Here is a 20,524-nt window from a genome sequence, read left to right on the forward strand (position 1 = left end):
AGCACTTTGTCTTGCTTGTACACCAGCCAAGGAATGTGGGTTATGCTGAGATATGACTCACTTTCTGATTTCTCTTTCTATTTTAATAATTCTGCAGCGGCTTGTAATTTTATTGCTATGAATTCTCACCAAGGGAACTTTTTAGGGGTGGAAATTAATTATCCTTACATGTACAGATGCAAAGAGTACAGGATAATGGATGCCCTGTGTGAAATTTTCTGAAAAAATAAAAACCAAAGCCATTGGCATATTTTAAAATATATTAATTCTAAGGAAATAAACACACAACCAAATTTTGCTCTCAGAATATGTGCCTGCAGCTCCCATTGAAGTCAATAGGAGTTGTGTGTGGTCAGGTGAACTTTGATCCCTTAATTGTTGGTGGTCATCAGCTACAAATGATCTTGTAACTTTACCTCTGTAGCTGTGTAATTCTGCATAACTCTGGGCTTTAAGATGATACTAGTTTTATGTATAGAGGGAGACTTTTAATCTTGGCAAAATCATTTCAAATTATTGAATAGTTTTCATTTTATACCATTTCAAAACTCAAAGGCTACTTATTTAGCAGAATGTATCTCAGAAAGCATATAGACCAATTTCACAAGAGTCCTCTGAATTACTGAGACAAGTAAAGCATAGGTGCCTAATTTCTTCTGCCCGTGTCTGGTGGCTGAAATTCTCTTCTTTTACCAAATCTAGCTTTCCTTGAAGTACACAGAAGGGAAATTAGATGCACTGCATTCTCTATTACATTGTCCCGGAGCATAAATATTCACATGAGGTTTGTGATCTAGCTCCAAGTCTCATGGCTTGAATTAAGATGGAATAACCAATATGCCCTATTGGCACTTCTTGCTGACCTGATGTTCAGATGTCAGACTCTCCCTTGCCCTTTTGGCTCTGGTCCAACTCTGGCTCCACACCCTCTCTGCCTTCTTCCCATGAGCGCAACTTGTACTTGTGCTAATGCATAGCTAGCAGCCTCCTCTCTATTCAGATCTGCAACACTGCTGTGAAGGATTAGCATCACTATGGAATCATTCAGACCTAGAGTGGGACACTGAGAACTTGCCAAAATGGGCAGCCATTCTCTTGGATGTGCCAACTCGCCCAAAAACTACACTGAATCAGTGGACTGGCAGAGTGATCAGAGCTGTTATTTATTCTGCTGAATGCTTAGCAGCCTGACGCCTTTATGAAAGAGAGTGAATAAGAATCTTGGTGCAACTGCATCTTTCTCTGGGAAGAAAAATCCCCATTTTCCCTCTTCTAAGGAGACGGAAGGATTGGAAATGGACAGTCCCTCTGGCCTCAACAGCCAACTCAGAAATCTTTGTCTCAAAAAGACAAAGGAGAGAATGGATTAAGGGGGAAGGAGAGCTGAAGAGAACCATCCTCTAGATCACCTATCCTCCTCAAATACATGGTGTGGCCTACTCTCCCATGAGATCTCAGTAGTTCCAAAATAGAGAGGGGGGTGAGCACACTCGCTCCTCTGGCTGAATATTCATTGTGGTTGGTTTTGGTGAGTCGTGTTCATTATAAACAAATTCCCACATGTGGTATGATATCTATATACATGCACTCCCTTCAAAATGGAGTCAAGATGCTATAACCCCAGTGCAGATATGTGTAGCTTATGTAGTCTGTCCAAAGGTGGGTCAAAAGTTAGTGTCAGCTTTAAGCCATGGGAAAGGTTTGATCTTTGTGCTGAGAGATGGTTAACTGTCCTGGTAATCGTGATGTTGGGGGTATACATATCAGAATTCTTATTTGCCCTATTCAAGCACTTCCAAACAGCAACCACAACTCACCCAACCTGTTCAGTTATCTATCAATCTCTAAGCATTTCTAAAAGGACCATCTCTGTAACATTTGATACAGAAATCTATTTGTAGCTCATCAGCTCCAGCACATTATGGAAGGATAGATCACTGCTACTAATCAGCTAAAACAATATTTAAGTGTAAAATGTGACATCTTCTACAAGGCACTATCTCCAAGTGTTGTGACTCTCCCCCCCCCCTCCCCTGTCTCTCAGGGAGTATCTTTGAAGGGGTTTTTCTTTCTCTTAATAGCAAGAACTTTCACTAAGGTTTTGAGCTGCCTGCCCACTCTGCATCCATCACAGTATGTCATGATAGATATGTTTGTTTATATTACCTAGGCGCAGGCGTCATTCAATCATCATTGAAACATGTCACTGCTTTCTGCAGTTATAGGAGAAACTAGAAGTTGCAGCTTTTAGAACTGGGTGAATATTTTGTTTTCACTTTTCCAAACGTGGTTATTTTTTTTTAAATTGCAAAAGTTTAGCAATGCTTTAGATTTTGCACACTTTGTAAATTCATTGTATAGACTTCAGACTTTGTAATCACAATTCACACTTTTTCCTAAGTAGCAATTGCCCTTTGACAGGCTACACTCACTGAAGTGCCTCCTTTAATATTCAAGCAAAAAAATTAAATGTGTAGCTTTTCTTTTAGCTGTAAAATGTTTTTCAGAGATCTCCCAACTCAAATGTAGCAGGCAAGATCTTAACTTAACACAGTGGGGGAGAGGTGGTTCTAAGCTACCTTTCCACTAACCAGATCTTGGGCCATCGAGAAAACAAACCAGCCCCTGGAGTAATTTAGAGCAGCCTAAGGGCTGTTCTAAATTGCATCAGCTGCAGCAATCCTTTGGGATCAGTGTGCTAGTCAGAGATCAGGTAGATACTGTGTACATACTCTGTGTACACCACCACCTCCTTGGTCCTCTTCACCTCTAACTAGCCCCAGATAAAGAGTGGGGAGAAGTGGGTGGCACAAAACTAGCCAAGGATTTCCCTCTGTTGGAGGAATCTTCAGTTGCCCCTTCAGTTCAGCTTTCCACTGCTCAGCAGCTCAAAGCAGATGGAGTGAGGCCCAATGCTGCTAATTGATCTCCCAATTACCATCAGTTTAGAGCTGTTTCAAATAGTTGTTTATGACAAAATAAATTACATCCATCAGAAAAGCTGTCACAGGTGCTGTAACAAGTATACAGAGACAGAATATGCCTCCTTACTCATGATGGATAGTATCTTACTGCATGCATATTAAATTGCTCTCTGAGGCAGGGACTGTCATTTATTATGTGTTTGTACAATGCTTAGCACAGTGGGACCCAACCTGCTTGTGGTATTTAGGGCAGGCCTACACTAAAAAGTTAAGTTCCAGAGGGGTAGCCGTGTTAGTCTGTATACAGCAAAAACAACGAGAGTCCTGTAGCACCTTAAAGACTAACAAATATCTGCGGGCATAAGCTTTCGTGGGCTGCAACCCACTTCGTCAGATGCATGAAGTGGAAATCACAGATAAGAGGTGTGTGTATATATATATAAATATAATCAAAGAGGCTGACAAAGGAGGTGCTATAGTCATCATGAATAGGTCGGATTACGAACAGGAAGCTGCCAGACAACTCTCCAACACCACATTCTACAAGCCACTACCGTCCGATCCCACTGAGGAATACCAAAAAAAAAAAAAAATTACACACACACCTTATCTGTGATTTCCACTTCATGCAACTGACGAAGTGGGTTGCAGCTCACAAAAGCTTATGCCCACAGAAATTTGTTAGTCTTTAAGGTGCTACAGGACTCTCGTTGTTTTTACTAAAAAGAAGTTGACACACCTTTGTCACTCAGGGGTGTGAAAAATCCACACCAAGTGAGGCAGTTAAGTTGATGTAAGCCCCCATGTACACACAACCTAGCCACTGCCTCTCAGGGAGGTGGATTAACCATGACAGGAGAACTCCTCCCACTCTAGCGGACTAAGTGTACCCAGAGCCTTAGGCTCTAACACCTTACCAGGGTGCCCATCCTACAGCTTGCACTCCGTACACGGCCCACCAGAGCATTTCATAAGGACTGCAGCCTGCTTCAACGCAATATATTAACAGCCAATCCATTAGTTTTGTCGTCATGTTTACATCATTTTAGTTTACACAAGTGTGTAAAGACACAATACTGTACATAAGTTGTTTCTATTGTAAGGCTTGAGGTTGTTTTCAGCTAACAAGTTGTAGGTCGAAACTCATTTAAATGGCTAACAAGCATACCTGAGCCTCAGGGACAATGGCTAGTGAAAACATCTGATGGCTCAGGAAGCCAGATGTCCTCTGAGTGATTCTAATTCCAATGAGAACAGCACATTTGCTTTCAGAATTTCTGTCTCATCTGCCACCTATCTGCAAGGACCACCCCCCCTTCTTCCTCCACCCTACCCCCACCCTGAGTATAGCCCTAGCATCCTTGATGTAAGTAGAGTGATTAAAGTGTCTCTGCATGTATGTAACGACCATTATCACTATTATTCTCTCCAGATGGGACAGTTTCTGTATTTGTAAGTGAATAGATAAAGAATTTAAAACGTACTATGTAATCGATAAGAAAGCGTATATAATTGACCACTGTAACACCATGAAGCTGAAGCTGATTTATCAGACTTCCCAGTATTGTGAATAAACCTCTTCAGTATTGTCTGTGCTTCCTGATTCTTAGAGAAAGGGTAAAGCAGGAAGGATTCTATCTAAATACATATGTGACAAGCTGAGCTTAAAATATAAATCAATACAGGTGACTTTAAATCTTACTAAAATAAGTAGAATCTGTTTGGTCCACACAAGGTTGTGCTCAAGTTTATGTGGCCCTCCTGTATATTAACGTTGCGCACCACAGCATTAATGAATAAGTAGCATCACAATTAGTCATGAACTAAGGGGGCAGAATCTGACCCATAGGAACTTCAAGCATGCAGTATGATACTGTCAATAACTGCTGTTAGAAACCTCTCTGTACCCTGCATAAGGATACTGTTCCTTCTTAAATAAATTCCCAATAATATATATTATGATTAAGGCTCTGATCCTGTATTCCTTGTACAGTTTGAGAATTTGCAGGTACATAAGAAAGCAGGATTGGGCCCAAAGTAACCTACCACAAATTTCAGGATTTTAACAAATTGTATCTGAAGAACACATCTACACATACAATATCAGGATGCTGTTTATACTGGATTTTCTATTACTTAGATCAATTTTTTTCTATCCTACACAAACCTCACTGAAGGTAATCACTTTGCCATTCCTAAACTGACAAACATGGAAATGAGAACAAAATGGCTTGATGTTCCATTCCATAATAATATTGATTCAGTTAAAGAAACACTTACTGGACTGTGAGAAAATACAGATCAATGCAAATGTACTGATTAGTTTCATTATACACATCCTAATATTTCCCACATTTTCAATGCCTCTATTTATGGGGTCTCCCTCTGATGCTGAGGCTCCAAGAGACATGGCTGTGCTACACTTTCAAATATTTAAAAAAAATAAAACCCAAAAAGCTTTCTAATGAGTCACGGCCTTCTTGTCAAGTCAGAGCAGGTTCGAGCTATCCTCACTCATGGAAACCTTTACCATGACCACCAAGAGAGGAATCCATTTCCAAGTATCTCCAGGAATTACACACATCCTTTAAATTGACTGACAGACTTGAAATAAGTTGTGGAATTTTCTCTTTTTTTTTTTAATTTGGAAAAATATTACTCCTTTTAACATCAAAGTAATGTCTGGGCACTGAGCAATATTTGGAATCTACCCTTCTTGAGAGTGGAAAAAGAACTGGGGAATAAACCTTATTTTTTTTAAATGCAGAAGCTTAAATGTTCAAAAATGACACGGTAATTTTAAGTGCTCAGCTTCAACCACTTTAAAAGGGGCCTGATTGCCAGAAGTGCACAGTGCCCACTCTCTGAATACCAGGCACCTTTTGAAGTGTCAGATTGGATACTCCAAAATTGAGGCACCTGACAGCACTAATCACTTGTGAAAATTTAAGTCACAATATATCTCCATGTGGGAGCAAGCGTCAGTAGATCGTATCAGATGGAAAATGCAACAAGCTGATTTCAATGAAAAGCAGAGATGCAAAGCTTACGTTGTTCAAAATGTCCGTTAGCAATTGATCCAATAATCCCTCCTACTTTGCAGCATTCAAGCCTTTCCAATAGTCTTTTGACTGTAAATGGAGAAAAATTTGCAGCTTTCCCCATTCTGAATAGACTGTTTTCTTTATAGTAACTAATGTGTATAAATGTAGCTGATAGCTAACGAGAATAGGATACTAACCATCCAGGTTTTTCTACTGCATCCTCCCTAATCCTTAACTTTTTTCTCAGCTTCCACTGTGTAATCACAAGACACAAACTATACTTTAGGGCCCAATCCTGCTCCCAGCAGAGGAGTCACTGACAAAACTTCTGGGAGCTTCAGTAGAAGTAGAATCTCAACCTCATTTCTGAAGTGTCATTGTAACATATATGACAAACACAAGCATATCTTTATGAATAAGGTTATCTACAGGTATGCTAGCTGGGCTAGGGATTGTTACCAAGCCCTATCCATCCAGGAATTAAAATCAGTGGGGCAGGGTACTTACTGAAGACCTTGGGACCAGTAATCAATCCAGAGAAGTACCGCTGCTGGGGTGAACAGCATATACTGGTGGCAATCTCTGAGTAGACCAGAGGAGTAGTTACCCCAATGATAGGTATCATTCACGAAACTGAGCATTTGTTTACCAGTTTACTATGTTGAATACCCTACGTCACATTATTATTTATTTGTTTTCCAGTGGCTCCTAGGAGCCCCACTCATGGGACCACAATGGCACTGCACAAACATACAACAAAAAGACAGATGCTGCCACAAAGAGCTTAGAGTCTAAGTAATCACATCTCTCCAACTCAGATTTAGTTCCTTCATCTCAATATTTCACAGTTGTTGCACAGAAGATAAAAGCTCTGTTTTTTCAGTATAAACAATAGGAACAGGCATAGATTGTTTCTGAACTCTGCAAATTCTTGTTTAAAAAAAAAACAATTTGGAAGAGCAAAAATGATGATGGCTCTGTTCAAACTGACTACATTAGAAAAACTAAAAATGTAAACTACATGGCAAAAGTAAAGAGGAAATGTCTAGTTGCTTTTCCATTTAAGGCATGGCATCACTGCTATATTTTATCAGCTAAATAATAAATTATTTACAAACGCAGACACACTAAATTCATTCAGGGGTTTAGAAATGGAAAGAACTGCCCTTATGACAGTGGTAATGTTTAAGATTAAGCTAATTCTTTGAGCTGATTCTGCTTCATTCTGCTGAAATATATACCATAGTTGCAATTACTCCATCACATACTTTTTCTATAATTCCTTTCACACTTTTGCTGATCTCTCAGGTATTTTGGTGTAAATGGAAGTTTCTTCTTTCCTCATCAATCCTTCAGTGATATCACTCTCCACTAGTTGGCCCTGATCCTGCCAGGCATTAGGGGGTTCCTGAGAAGTGCTGAGTGTCCTCAACTCCCAATTCTTCTCTAAGGCAACTTGATTCCAGTGGGAATAGAGGAGACTCAACACCTTGCAGGATTGAGACCTAAGGCTGTGTCTACACTTAAAACACTACAGCAGCATAGCTGCACCAGTGCTTTTGTAGCACTTCACTGTAGACACTTACTACAGTGACAGGAGTTGTTGTCCCAGTGCCGTAGTTAATCCACCTCCCTGAGAGGCTGCAGCTGGGTTGATGTAAGAATTCTTCTTGGGCTTAGGGTGGCTTAACTACATCGCTCGGGGCATGGATTTTTCATACCTCTGAGTGACATAGCGGGTCGACCTCACTTTTTAGTGTAGATCTAGCCTTAGTAACTGCAAAATCACATATGTTTTATAGTGTGAGGAAGGAACAAAATTCTGTTAGAGAGGAAAGATTTTTCTAACTAGGTATAAATATCTTGGTGACAGTAAAGACCCAATTCTGCATTACTTGCATACCCCAAATTCCCAGTGATTTAATGGAAGCTCGGAATACTCATGGTATGCTGGATGAAGCATAAAGATTGGAGAGGTCTTCCAGAAAGCATGCAAGACTCAAGTAGGTTTGATTCAAATATTACAATTCTTCTTAGTATTTATTTTACTAATTTATAAAGAATCATGAAGCCAGAGTAGTTCTAGAAAGGAAGTCCCAATAGAGTGCATCTTCAAGTGGACTAAAATTGCTGTTTATTATATAGATATTTAGTTAACTGTCTCCAAAATTAGGTTTGTGGAGCTATATTGGGGAAAATTCACTGGGCATCTCAGTCTGTGAGCCATGCCAACTTAAACTCTCCTGGGGCGTGTACCCAGTTAATGAAGTGTAGCCTACACCTCTTACACATCACATCTGAATTTTGCTCACTTTTGAGTCTGAGGGAATCTAAATTTGTGTAATCTATGTGCTAAAGACCCAGAAGAAAGGGCATTAGGGGAAAAGCAACTAATAGGAGGTGTCATTTACTGCAGGACAACCCTGCTGCCAAGTCTCTGCAGCCTGTGCCTTGCGCCAGAATTCCCCCTCAGACAGCGTTCCTACATCCCAGAAGGGGTGCATAGCAAAGTTAATACTAACTTTGTGGATCTTAAGTTAGCTCTGGAATTCCCTGGGACTGGTGGTGGAAGAATGATACTTGACTTCCCCAGTCCCATCCTCCACCACTTCTGACCCAGACCACCCCATCCTATGAGCAGATACCAACTCCCGCAAAAGGGCTTCCTCAAGATACAGGGACGATGCCACAGAGGTGGCATTGCCCACTTCTGCACTCCCCAATGAGGATCTGTGCGGTTTTCATCCTGTGAAGACAGAAGAAATTATATGGCCTGAAAAAAGTGTAAAATTTCAATGCTTGATATTGTCAAGGATATTACCTTAGATTCTCCTTTAAGTTCAGTCCTGTATAGAAATTAACAAGAGTGCTCTTTTCCTAATTTGGCTGAGTCCCTTTGGAGCCTCTAAAGTGTCAGTGATCCCTATACTAACATTTTAATAAGTGCTTTGCACAGTCTTAATATAACATTTATTAATATAATCTAGAGTACAAACATTTACCAACTGTTTTATTCAGGTACTTTAAACAAAGTCTGGGTTTCATTTTAGATGCTCAGTAACTGAATGGAGCACCATTCTAAGATACAGGACTCTTACATCCCGCATCTGAACTCTGAAAGCAGTACTTAGGGAAACAAATACTCATTTTATATAGTCGTGTTAATTTGAGTAGACAGTGGCGAGTACGGACATCCCAATCAGAAGCTTATATTTAAAAATTGGGCCCAGAAAGTGAAAAAACAAATTGCATACTATATCTTGCATTGGATACAGACCTTGCATGTCTTTCGTAAGACAGCCAAATGGCCCATTACTGAAGTACATATAGGTATATTATTCCATCACCTCTTCAGTTACATTTCCTTTTAACCTTCTATTCATATGCATCAGAACTCTCCATCAACAAACTGTCTATGAATGTTAAAGTATTATGCAAATACTCAAGTACATACTGCACATATTTTATGTATTACAAAATGCCATAACTTGAAAGCCATGGTGATCCTGCGGAATGAACACTTGGATTTTGCAGCATGCTGTGCAACACCACACAGCGGGGATGTCTCGATGGGCTAAAGGGGTGTTTTTCAACTGTGTTAGTTTAACAGATGGAAAAGAGGCATTAAGATGCAGGTTAACAGATTTGAAGCCACATTGTAGGCTTTGCCCCAGGCTACACAGGACTTTAAAAGTGTTAGGTTGCATGTCGCAGGGCTTTTCAATCATGTTAAGCAAAATGAGGCCTAAGCCTCCTACGGCTTTCAATGAGATTTAAGTGGTACAGAAGATTTGTGCTGGCCCTCTGTGCAGGGGTGAATTTCACACACACAAACCCTGTCCCCCAGGGGTGTGCATAGGAATTTAAATCTGACCTCTTTTGAAGGGGCATGTTCTGTGTCCCCCCCCGAGCCCCAGCTTGCTCTCCCCGCGCCCCAGCCAGAGCTTACTTTTCCCTCCTCCGGCCCTGGCTGGTAGGAGTTGGTTCTCCCCTCCGCCCGGTCCCAGCCTCAGCCTGAGTTTGCTCTTCCCTTCCCCCCCTGCCCCACTGCAGCCCTGGGACTAGAAGAGTTTATTGCTTCCCCCTCTCCCCCCCTGTGCAGGCCCCTGCTGTCCCCTGGCTCTTACTGACAAGGATGGCTTGTTTGAAACTGTGGTTAAGTTGCTATTAAATACTGAAGTTCTTTCAAGATTTTCCTTGAACTGGTAGTGGTTCTCTTCTCTGGGAAAGATGACTTGCAGCAGAAAGAGTTATTTCCGCTTAGAATTCTAACAAAACAAAGTAAAAATGATATGCACAACATATTAGTTTTGTCTCCATGTCCTGCTTCTTGCTTTTCTCACAAGAAAGAGCTAATTTGATTACTGTGCATGCTCCCTACGCTATTTCACAGAGCCAGAGGATCTTGTACAAACCTGCAGGGGTGTGAATTTCACCCACTGTTGCCACATCTCTGGGTCTTCTGGTTCATCACATCTAATCCAGTTCACACATTCTGCTTTATTTTATAACTTCTGGTTTTTGGGGTAGGAAGCTCTGAGCTCTCCCCCTCCCCGTGGCTTTTTTCCTCTGAAGCAAGATCAAATATACAGGCATTTCCATCAAACCCATAGTTCTTTGTGAAGGTTCTTAAATAATGTGTACCTTGTGATTTGCAAGTTGCTACCATAAACATAGAGTTTTACTCAATGATATGAAGCTCTCATCCATAAATGAAGTGTTTTCTACTTACCCAAATGAGAGAGGGTAATTCCACTGTAAACTAGATAGCATGAGTTCAATGCTATCTGGGTAATATTTTGTTGCTCAGATTAAATTTGTCATTTCTAGTTGCTGAGAATATTCTATGCATCTTCACAGTTAAAAAAGTAGCTAATATCTGAAGGTTACCTTGAAAAAACCCTGCGCCTGATTCACCACAGTTAAGCCATTTCTATGCCAGTGTAACTCTATTAAAATATTTACCCTTGTAGTTAGTTCATCTATTTCACTTTTCTCAGTGGTTGTTACTAAACATTTAGTAAGAGTTCACTAAGGATTTATCTACATCTGTTCCTTACCTGACATCAACCTTTGTTTGCAACATCACAATTTATGGTTGTATAACAGATTTGAAGTAACCAGAGGTTTCAAAGAGAATTTGATTTTAAGTTTGGAGTAAGCAGCAGGAGAGTATGAACTCTTTAGGAATCAAAAGATCCTGATTTAATACAATTATTTCTTCAGTAATATACAAAACAAGGAATAAGCAAAGTCAAAAATGAGAGAGAGAATATTTTTCATTATTTTTTCCATTAAAAATCAATCACTTTTTAATTCTAGCTCCAGATTAATTCTTAAAAGGACATATTGTCTCCTAGATACATGTGTATAACTCCTATAATCAGTTTAACTAGTTTAACTATAACACTATCACTAGTATATCATTAGTTTAACTATAATAACTCAGGCAAAAGACCTGAGCATTAATGTGGGCAGCTCAGTGAAGGCCTATGGTCAATGCCCAGCACTGGCCAAAAATAGCAAACAAAAATGTTAGGATATATAAGAAATGGGATAAAGAATAATACTGAAAATATCATGGTGCAATTATGTAAATCAATGGTACAGCCTTACTTGGCATATAGAGGTCAGAGATGGGCAACAAGAATTAATAGAGTCATGGAAAAACTTAAGAACTGGGACCGTTTACCACAGAAATGAATAAAAGGAGATAAAAGGCAATACAAACCAATGAATGGCAAAGAAAGGGCAGGTCAGGCACTGCTATTCACCCTTTCTCATAACACAAGAATTAAATTTAAAGGTGGCAAATTTAAGAGGGATGAAAGGAAATACTTTTTTTACTCAACAATAAATTAGTACGTGGAGCTCATTTCCACAAGATATAATTGAATCCAAGATCTTAGCAGGATTCTACTAAGGATTTGTCATTACAGAGTTACCAAGAATATACACAATTGTGACAGCAAATATTAATACATAAGTGTTTTGAAAGGGATATAAACCTTCATGCTTCAGGCCATAAGACAACCTCTGGTTGTTGGGAGTCAGGGCAGATTATCCATAAATGTCTATTGCAGGGTCCTTGCACCTTCCTTTGAAACAGCTGGTACTAGCCACTGTCAGACAGGTCCTAGAAATAAATGGACCACTTCTCTGTTCCAAAAAGGCATTTCCTGTATCCCTATCAATGCCAGCAACCGTTACGAATATATATTGATTAATAAAATCCATTTTCTCATGAATTAAAGGTTTCAAATTGCTATGTTTCTGTTGACAATAGAAGCAAAATTCTCAATAGTTTAAATAAAATTTTGAAAAATCTTGGGGCCAGATTCTCTCCTTTGTTCTAGTCCTTTTGCATCACTGAAGTAGCACAACAGCTGTAAAAGACCATTGGCTAATCTACTCGGTGGAGGTGAAATCCCAGCTGGTATAAAGTTGATGGAATCAACTACTGCCCACCACAGGCAGCATACTGAGGGAGGGAATTTGGAAGGGGTGGAGAAAAGTATTGTCCTTACTATGTCGATCCTCCACAGGCATAAATTACAACAGCCAATATGCTGCTATAATTTATGTCAGGGATGGTCCAGAGCAGAATCAAAGAGTCACAGTGGGCTCCATGACAACTTCCTCTCCCCTGTGCTGAGAATTGCTCAGGTGCAGGGGTGAATCGAACACATAGGCTCAATTTAAACATTGGAAATGAATTACTAGTAAGCTGTTCTGCTGTCTTGATTGTTTTAATGTCCAGATTTTTCACATGCATTAGCCTACGTGTAGGTTAGCAATAGGCTGTGGATGTAAAATATGTTAGTCTATGCTTGAATTGATTTTTTTCTTTTTAAAAATGCCATCGATTTTTCCTCTGAGAATGGCTGTTATTTCCCAAGGAAAAATAAGCAAGCAAGAAAGACCACTGCTGGAACTGCCATACCACATGTTTGCCAGTCTCAGTCAGTATTCAAGATTCCAATCTAACTTCTCAAACTAAACCACTTTGAGCCATTTTCCAAGAGTCCGTGAATGGTTTCCACTCTGTATTTTATTCCTAGCCACTAGTTCAAACTGAGGGCTTTCACTCACTGAAGTTTCACTTACCGGGCTGCAGTCTCTGGTTTGCTTGTCTCTCCCCTCCAGCCAGAGAGAGAAAGAGACACACAGGTAGACACACAGCACAAGTACCATGAGATGTTCTCACCTCTGCTTCGTTCGCATTTCACTCACCTGTCAATACTTATCACACACAAAGTCATAATGGAAGCGGTGCAACACATCACATCCATAGCAATGAAGACATTACAGAAAACGTGGCCAAAGATCCACTCTCCTCCAATGAGGTCCGTGACGCTGACAAAGGGCATGACAGCCACAGCCACCGAGAGATCAGCCAAAGCCAGGGAAACGATGAGATAGTTGGAGGGCTGCCTCAGTTTCTTCACAAAGCAGACGGAGATCACCACCAGGCAGTTGCCCGCGATGGTCAGGAGCGTGATGAGGGAGAGGATGGCCCCGATGACAACTTTCTCCATGTTGCCGTAGCTGAGGATCTGCTCCCCGCACCGAATGTCACTTTCGGCCGCCAGGCTGGAAGCGGGGCTGGGGCTGGCGGTGACGCCCTGGATGATCTTCAGTAAGCGGGGGTTCAGCGAGCCGGCGACCATCCCGCTGCTGCTGCTGCTCAGCTCGCGGGGCTCCCCCAGGACAAAGGCTCGCAGGTGGCTGGACACGTGACTGCTGTTGATGTCCATAACCATCTCGGCGGGGGGCTGCCCATTGAAGCCGCCGGCTCCCAACACGCGGGGTTCCCCCGACCCCGCTCGGGCCCCCCCCCCCGGGCCGGGGCTCCGCAGCCCACGAGCGAAGCGCCTCAGCCCGGCTAGCTGATCATTGCCACCGGCGGCGGGGCAGGTGCCTCAACTTCCCCACGCGCCGCTGGGCTCGCCGGCTCCGCGCCGCTGGCCGCACTCTGCGGGGCCAGGACCCTCGCCATGGGGTCAGCGTGCGCTGAGAGCTGGCCGTCGGGGGGTGGGGCCGCGTCCCCCGGCGCCCGCTGCCGCTGCTGCCTCACCGCCCACCCCGGCTACCTGCTGCAGGATCGGCGGGGACTGGGGAGGGAAGTTTGATTCTCCCTGGCGGCTCCGCCCTTCTCCCGCCTGCAGCCGCCTGCCCCTCTGCTCTGGGGCGGGGGGCGGGAGGCTCGGAGAGCCGGTAGCGCTGGGCAGCGATCGGCGGAGGGCGGCCAGGCTGCTGCTGGGCGGGGGGGACGGGACGCTGAGCAATGAGCAGGCACAGGGACCCAGGGTCACGCAGGGGTCCGCCCGCAGCCCTGCCCGCCACCCCTGGCAGCTGCATCCCATGGACCAGTGCTAGGCATGCTGCGCTCTGCCCCATCCTCCGCTGCCTCCATGGCTAGGGGAGGAGGCGACGGGGGAGAAGAAAGAGGGAGGTGGTCCCTTAGACCTGCAGGCTGGAAGGAAAAGGAGCTGCCGAGAGGCTAACTCTGGCCGCAGACTGGGGCTGAGCCTCTTGGAGTGCGGGGCCGGAGCAATCTCTGAAATCCCAGAGCCCCGGCAGTACGTGCGGATGCGGCGAGCCAGGCTTTGCCTCCCACATAGTTTGGCAGGAGGAAGACACTTAACAGGAGCTCATTGATTTGAAGGAGCATGACACAGGCGTGCTGGAAGGAACGGGAAGGCAAATGTCCAGGCCCCTGAGGGCTCAGATTTCTGTGGGACTTGCACTGTGGGGTGAAGCGCAAAGCTAACCTGAGAAGCTAACAAGAAATAGCATTAGCAACTTTTCTTGCAGCCGATTTATAATTTATCTTTCCCGGTCCTGTCTCATAGTCACTCTTTCTATTGCTATCCTTTTCTTTCCTCCTTGTTGCTCACAGAATTGGCTTGATGGCTGATTCATTTGGCCAGCAGCTGAATTAATTCCTTCTCCATTCATCTTCACTGAATAGCTGGAGATGTTGTAGTACATTTGCCGACCCCTAAACATTTGGAATGGAGGTGTGGACCCTTTGAAAATCCTAGCCATAGTCTGCAGAACACTGGTTGAAAACCACTGTTGTAGTGTGTTTCTTTCTCTCCTGATGAAATGTGAGCTATGGTTGGGCCCAGCCTAGTGATGGAGCCATCCAAATGCAAGCCAGAAGCAAGCATCTTGTGCACCCCGGCTGTGCTGGCCATCAGTACAGGGGTGAATTGAACCAGAAGAAGAGTTAAATTATTGCAGGCCACTTATCCAGCAAGAGCTTAGTAGTTAATTTAATACATAGTAAAAGGAAGGTTCTCACTGTTTTGACTGACCTCAGAGCCAGTTCTAGAGTCTCATTATTGGGAGGAACAAGTGGGTATGTTGGACCCCTGGATGTCACTATTTAAAAGACAACTAACCTTCCCGGAGTCCAGGGACTAGTCAGACCCCTGAAAAAATCTTGGATTTTAAACAATTAAAAAAGTAAAATTTGGCTCCAGTTTCCGTATTCTGCTGTGATTTATTACATCTAAAGGAAGAAGCCTCTCCAATCTGCAGGCTATTCCACTGCTTAACACTGGATAAACTTTGTACATATTTTGGCTTTTTGGACAATAATTTTGGGGCCCCTTGATGATCATATGGAGGAGCAAATGTTCTCTTTGCCCCCTTCGTAGTGGCAGGACTGACTCAACTAGAAGATTATGATGCAGAGATCTGAAGAAATTAAATAGGTTAAAGACAATCAAATTTGGAGGAAAGAGGAACTCTCTGCCAGTGGAAAGTTGATAGAGGAGATTCCATTGCCTCTACACTAGCTGCCTTGTCCCCCTCGCCCCTCCTGTAAGGGGTATGGAAGGGGTCTGTCAGGAGCAAGAGACAGATGGAAAGGGGCATGGTGGGACAGAATTCTGCCATGCCAGATTCTCCCCTGGGGGCAAGGCCCCTGAGGATCTTACACCAACAGGGTATGTTGCTGTCCTCTTTTATGAATCAGACAGCCAACTCTGGCTCCCCTATACTCCATTCCATCCAAGCAGAATCAAGGTTGTTGTCTTAGTTTGCATTTACTTGAAAACTAAATACAGAGGAGACAGCAGTATTAACATTGGAAGGTGTTAATGGCTGTCATCAAGAGGATCTGTGAGCAATATATAATCACAGACAGCATTAAAGCCAATGGGTGTGCTAACCACCCTTTCTTCAGGCTAAATGGAAGGGGTAATTAAGCCCTTTTATGGAGTGAGATAACTAGAAACAATAGGAAGCTACTGCCCAAGGCACTTGGCCACATGGAAAAACCTGAGCAGAGTGAACCCACATGTGCTGAGGAGTTTCCCTGGGAATTAGTACAATTCAGAGGCTGAGGAATTGACTAATTGCAGCTGCAAGTGACTACGTCTGAAAGCCAGAAAGTCAGAGAAGCAAGGTGAGAATGGCCCTGAGAGGGAGCAGAACTCCTTGGGGCACAGAACTGGCTGAAAAGGCAGGTTTGGAACCTATGAGCAAGGAAACTGCCTGCTGTTCTTTGTAAGTAAACAGGTTTGTGCCAAAGAAATACCTGATGCATATCATCAATTGCTCCTTCTAATGGAAACAACCCAATAAGACCTTGAATACTGACTAACCACTTGGGATAAAGGGATAATTATATTAACAAAAATGCTCAAATTAGCCATCTTCCCTCTTTTCCCCCACAATTAAATACAGGACATATGGCCGGGATGTACAAAAAAAAAATAAAGGAGAAGTAAGATTAACAGAAAAGTTTTCTTGCTTTTTCCGTTATTTCTTTCTCCCTTTTTTTTTTCCTTCCATGTCTGATCCATTCTGTCTCTTTTCTCTCTTTCTTTTCAACTATCTTCTCTGAAAATCAGCAGCTCCGTCCATTGGTGCCCATAAAAGTCTGGTAAGTTACTACTGCTCTGAGCATTAACATGCTGGAAATAAGAAATAAATGTCCCTCCAGCCTGTGGAGGATATGTTGTCAACATGTTTAATATATTTTACCACTATCTGAATAAGATTTTGAAACTAAATATTTGAATCTTGATTTCTAGTCCCAGCTTGTAGTGTGTAGCAAATAACACTTCCGTTTCAGTTGTAGCAGAGCTGTTGCAGCTGCAATTTTCTTCACTGCCTTTTCTTGGCTTTGTGAAAATAAATCATCACCATTTTGTGGTGGTAAAGCAGGATGGTAAACATTCATTTCTTTGGAGTTTCTTTTCTTCTTGTCAAAAATAAATGTTAGTATCTGTACACTTTAAACAAATGTGAAATGAATTTTTCATTTTTTTGATGCCAACAAATACTGACTGCAGCAGGAAGAACAGCTGTGACAGATGTTGCAACCCCATGCAGTCTCTTTGGGGACCATTTTATTTAATTTATTAATGGTTTATGTAGGACTCTCCATGGGAGAGAATAACCACAGCACCTCCAGAAACTAAAAACAGAGAGTGTGTGTTGGGGGGAGAGTGATTAAGGCAAGTCACTGAAACTAAACAGCTCTAGAGAGGTACCATCCCCTGGAGTTGTTTGCACATACTGGTTCAAACTGGATTTTCTAGAGACTAAGACACAAAGAAAGGGCTTTTAGTATAAAAGGATGAGCTTGAATTGTAACAGGATCATCTTTCTGATCCAGCAAGTGGACAAGACTTCCTGTCCAAGAGGGGCCCCAACTCTTGTGGAAGGGTTGGAAAGAGCTGTGTGGTAACTTGTAACATCTGGCAATATACAGGTCATTGCTCTCTCTCCAAGGGCTAATCAAAGGTGCTGGCCTTTAGGCAGACTGGCTTGCTGGGGATATCACAGTGTAAGGCACAGAGCAGTGCGGCTTTAAAACCATCTGTTCAGAAGGGAGTAGGACAAGGATTCTTGCCCAGAGATGGATGACAGCTGGAGACCTGAAACTTGACTGGGAACTCCTGTAGTAAACAAAGGAGTGGGGGTGGGAGAACGTAGGTGCAATTACCTGGAAACTGTGATATGAGGCATCTCATCTGAATATAAGACAAATAAGGTGAAACTTATGGCATAAGTGCTAAGTCTCTTGGAGAAAAATTGTTCTACCAGCACTAGAAACTCATCCTGCACTAACAAAAATAAGCAAGAGTACTGCTATGGTGAAATGCATGTTAGGAATTACTGAACTAGGAGTACTTAATAAGAAATGCTCCATCAGAAAGGTTAAACACAGAGCTATGGCAAAGGAATCTCACACTAGCTGCCTGAAGCTGACTGTTAAAAGCACAACAGTACAGTTCTGGGTACGTTGCATCCCAGACAAATTCACCACTTGGACCAAACTATGCTCAGTATTGAGAACTGAAAGAGTAATTTAGGACAAACAACATACAAAATGAGGCTCCATCCAGGGGCATAGTTCTCCCCACATGAAGCCAGGTACAGGATCATGGGCCCAGATCCTCCAAAGGTATATAGGATGCCTAACTCCCATTAAAATCAATAGAAGTTAAGCACCTAAAAACCTCTGAGAATCTGGGTCATGGGCTGTTGCCCTGCCCCTGAGTAGTGGGCCCCATTAAAGTTAGTGGGGCTCTAAATGCAGATCAGTTTACCTGATCAGGGCTTTATAGTGTATGTAAGTGTCTCAGGGCAAGGACTGTCTCTTCTTATGTGTTGTACAGCACCTAGCACAATAGGACCCAGATTCTGACAGGTCTCTGAACATTACTACAATATGAATACTCAATAATTAATAAACAATTCTTGAATTCTAGACAAATGCAAGAAGAAAAACTCAACCAAATTCAGCTCTAAAATTAGACAAAGAAAACCCAGAATAATACCTTCAGCTATGCCAAAGGAAATTCCTTAAAATATCATTCAGCACTGCATCCGACTGGCACAGCAACACCCCTGCCTGTACTGATGGACAGACATGTTATGGCAACAGACAGAAGCAAACTTTGATATTGGTACTTTCCCATCTGTCATCCACCTTCAAAATTGTCAAAGATGAAGTAATGTTGACTCAGCAGAGGTCAACGAAATGGCACTAAGCTGGCTATTCTTATTCCTCTTGGAGTCATGTTGAGCAGCTGCTTCCCCTCCCCAAAACCTGTGATGCTTCCCCTCCCCAGAAGCTGTGATTCCTTCTGTCATTGCTGCTCCTATTTAACATCTGTGTATTACCATTACAGTACAATGTAAACTGACACAAGCTGCATGCAATGCAAGAAATATTGCCAATGACACAAAACTCCGTTTCTTTTTCATCCACTGCAAACAATGTTTATTCTAGTTTGTAAAGAAGATTGACACCTGGAAGAAGGATAGTTGGCTCAACCTGAACCAAGGAAAGACCTAAGAGGTGCTAGTTGAAAGAAGGAATTCTTCAAGGGCTAGAGAGAACCATCACCTTCTCCTTGATTGAAACCATCATTCGCCTTAGCAGTTAAGAAACTGCAACTTTTGGTTCATGCTGGACTCATAACTGACTCTTGACACCCAAATACCAAAAGGGCTTTCTTCAATCCATTTTAAATCCATATATAAGCCTGTGGTAGCAGTAAGTAAAGACTTATCTACAGCCAGCCCTAGGCTCTGGTATTCTCATAAAGAAAGTAAAACAGTCTCAGTATTGATGTTTTCCATTCCTGCTGAAAGCTGCATATTTTCACCATAGCAGTCCCCAAAGACCCTGAGAAGAAAAAAATGTTGACTCACTCTAAGGTAGCAATCTGTGATTAAACCAGGAGCAAGAATGGAAACTCTCCCATTGTTTTTATAATCTATGTTGAGTGCATACTTACAACAGTGATAGGTTGTACTGAAGGAGTGACAATTACCTTGGATACATTTAAGACAACCCATGAAGGAGTCAGTAAGAGTAAGTAGTAAGTGAACTAAGCACTGGTACTGGAAAGAGTGATGTATCTAGGCACTTAAGTAGAGATTGATTAACTGGTTCAAATAAAATAATTATTTCACCTAAAGCTTAAACTGAACACAAACCTTGGCTCTCTTTTGTGTTGAAAATGTGTAGTTAACTAGTTGCCTATTAATCTAGGTACTTACATGATCATCCAGATTTCCCCTACTTTCATTAAATGTTCAGCCACTAGAACTTCTCTGATATTTTCCATCCGAGTTTGAATTCTAGTTTGAGGGCGAGGTTCACAGTGATTAAAATGCACTAATAGTGTATGTAAACCATCAATGACCCTGCATATTAAATAAATAATTATTTTTAAACAACATAGATTATATTTCAAATGTATCAGAAAATGAGAAATCTGAAAAATCACGTTCCCCTCTTTTCTTGTCAATGTCAATGCTCAGATGGTGCCTCAAAGAATTTCATTGGTAATAAATAGTTCAGTTGACTAATATAGCTACTCCATCTAGTGGATACAATGCTGTTTGCTCCAGCAAACAAGGAGCACACACTCCTTCTGTTTCAACTTTGTTTCTGAAAAGGATTCCACCTCCATGAGACTCTCAGATATTTAAATACAAAGCTACAAGGTAGCTAAGTGCCATAGTATCCCCTTCTGGGTAGACATGCATGGAGGGGGCTTGTGGAGTTTAGAAACT

General features: G+C 42.2%; 1 protein-coding gene across 3 annotated transcripts in view; it reads right to left on the reverse strand.

Moving 5' to 3' along the window:
* The window catches only part of HTR7 (5-hydroxytryptamine receptor 7), a 49,415-nt gene extending 35,301 nt beyond the window's left edge, over positions 1-14,114 (reverse strand). For all 3 annotated transcript variants that reach the window (XM_067552970.1, XM_067552969.1, XM_067552968.1), the window contains exon 1: positions 13,202-14,114. In XM_067552970.1, coding sequence (XP_067409071.1) covers positions 13,202-13,731 — 530 coding nt within the window. In that variant the 5' untranslated portion in view covers positions 13,732-14,114. The remainder of the gene's footprint in view (positions 1-13,201) is intronic.
* Positions 14,115-20,524: the final 6,410 nt, after the last annotated feature.

The sequence above is a fragment of the Emydura macquarii genome, unplaced genomic scaffold (genome assembly GCF_026122565.2).
Source record: "Emydura macquarii macquarii isolate MOO-44397 ecotype Brisbane River unplaced genomic scaffold, CSIRO-AGI_Emac_v2 contig_1390, whole genome shotgun sequence".
Classification (NCBI taxonomy): Eukaryota; Metazoa; Chordata; order Testudines; family Chelidae; genus Emydura; species Emydura macquarii.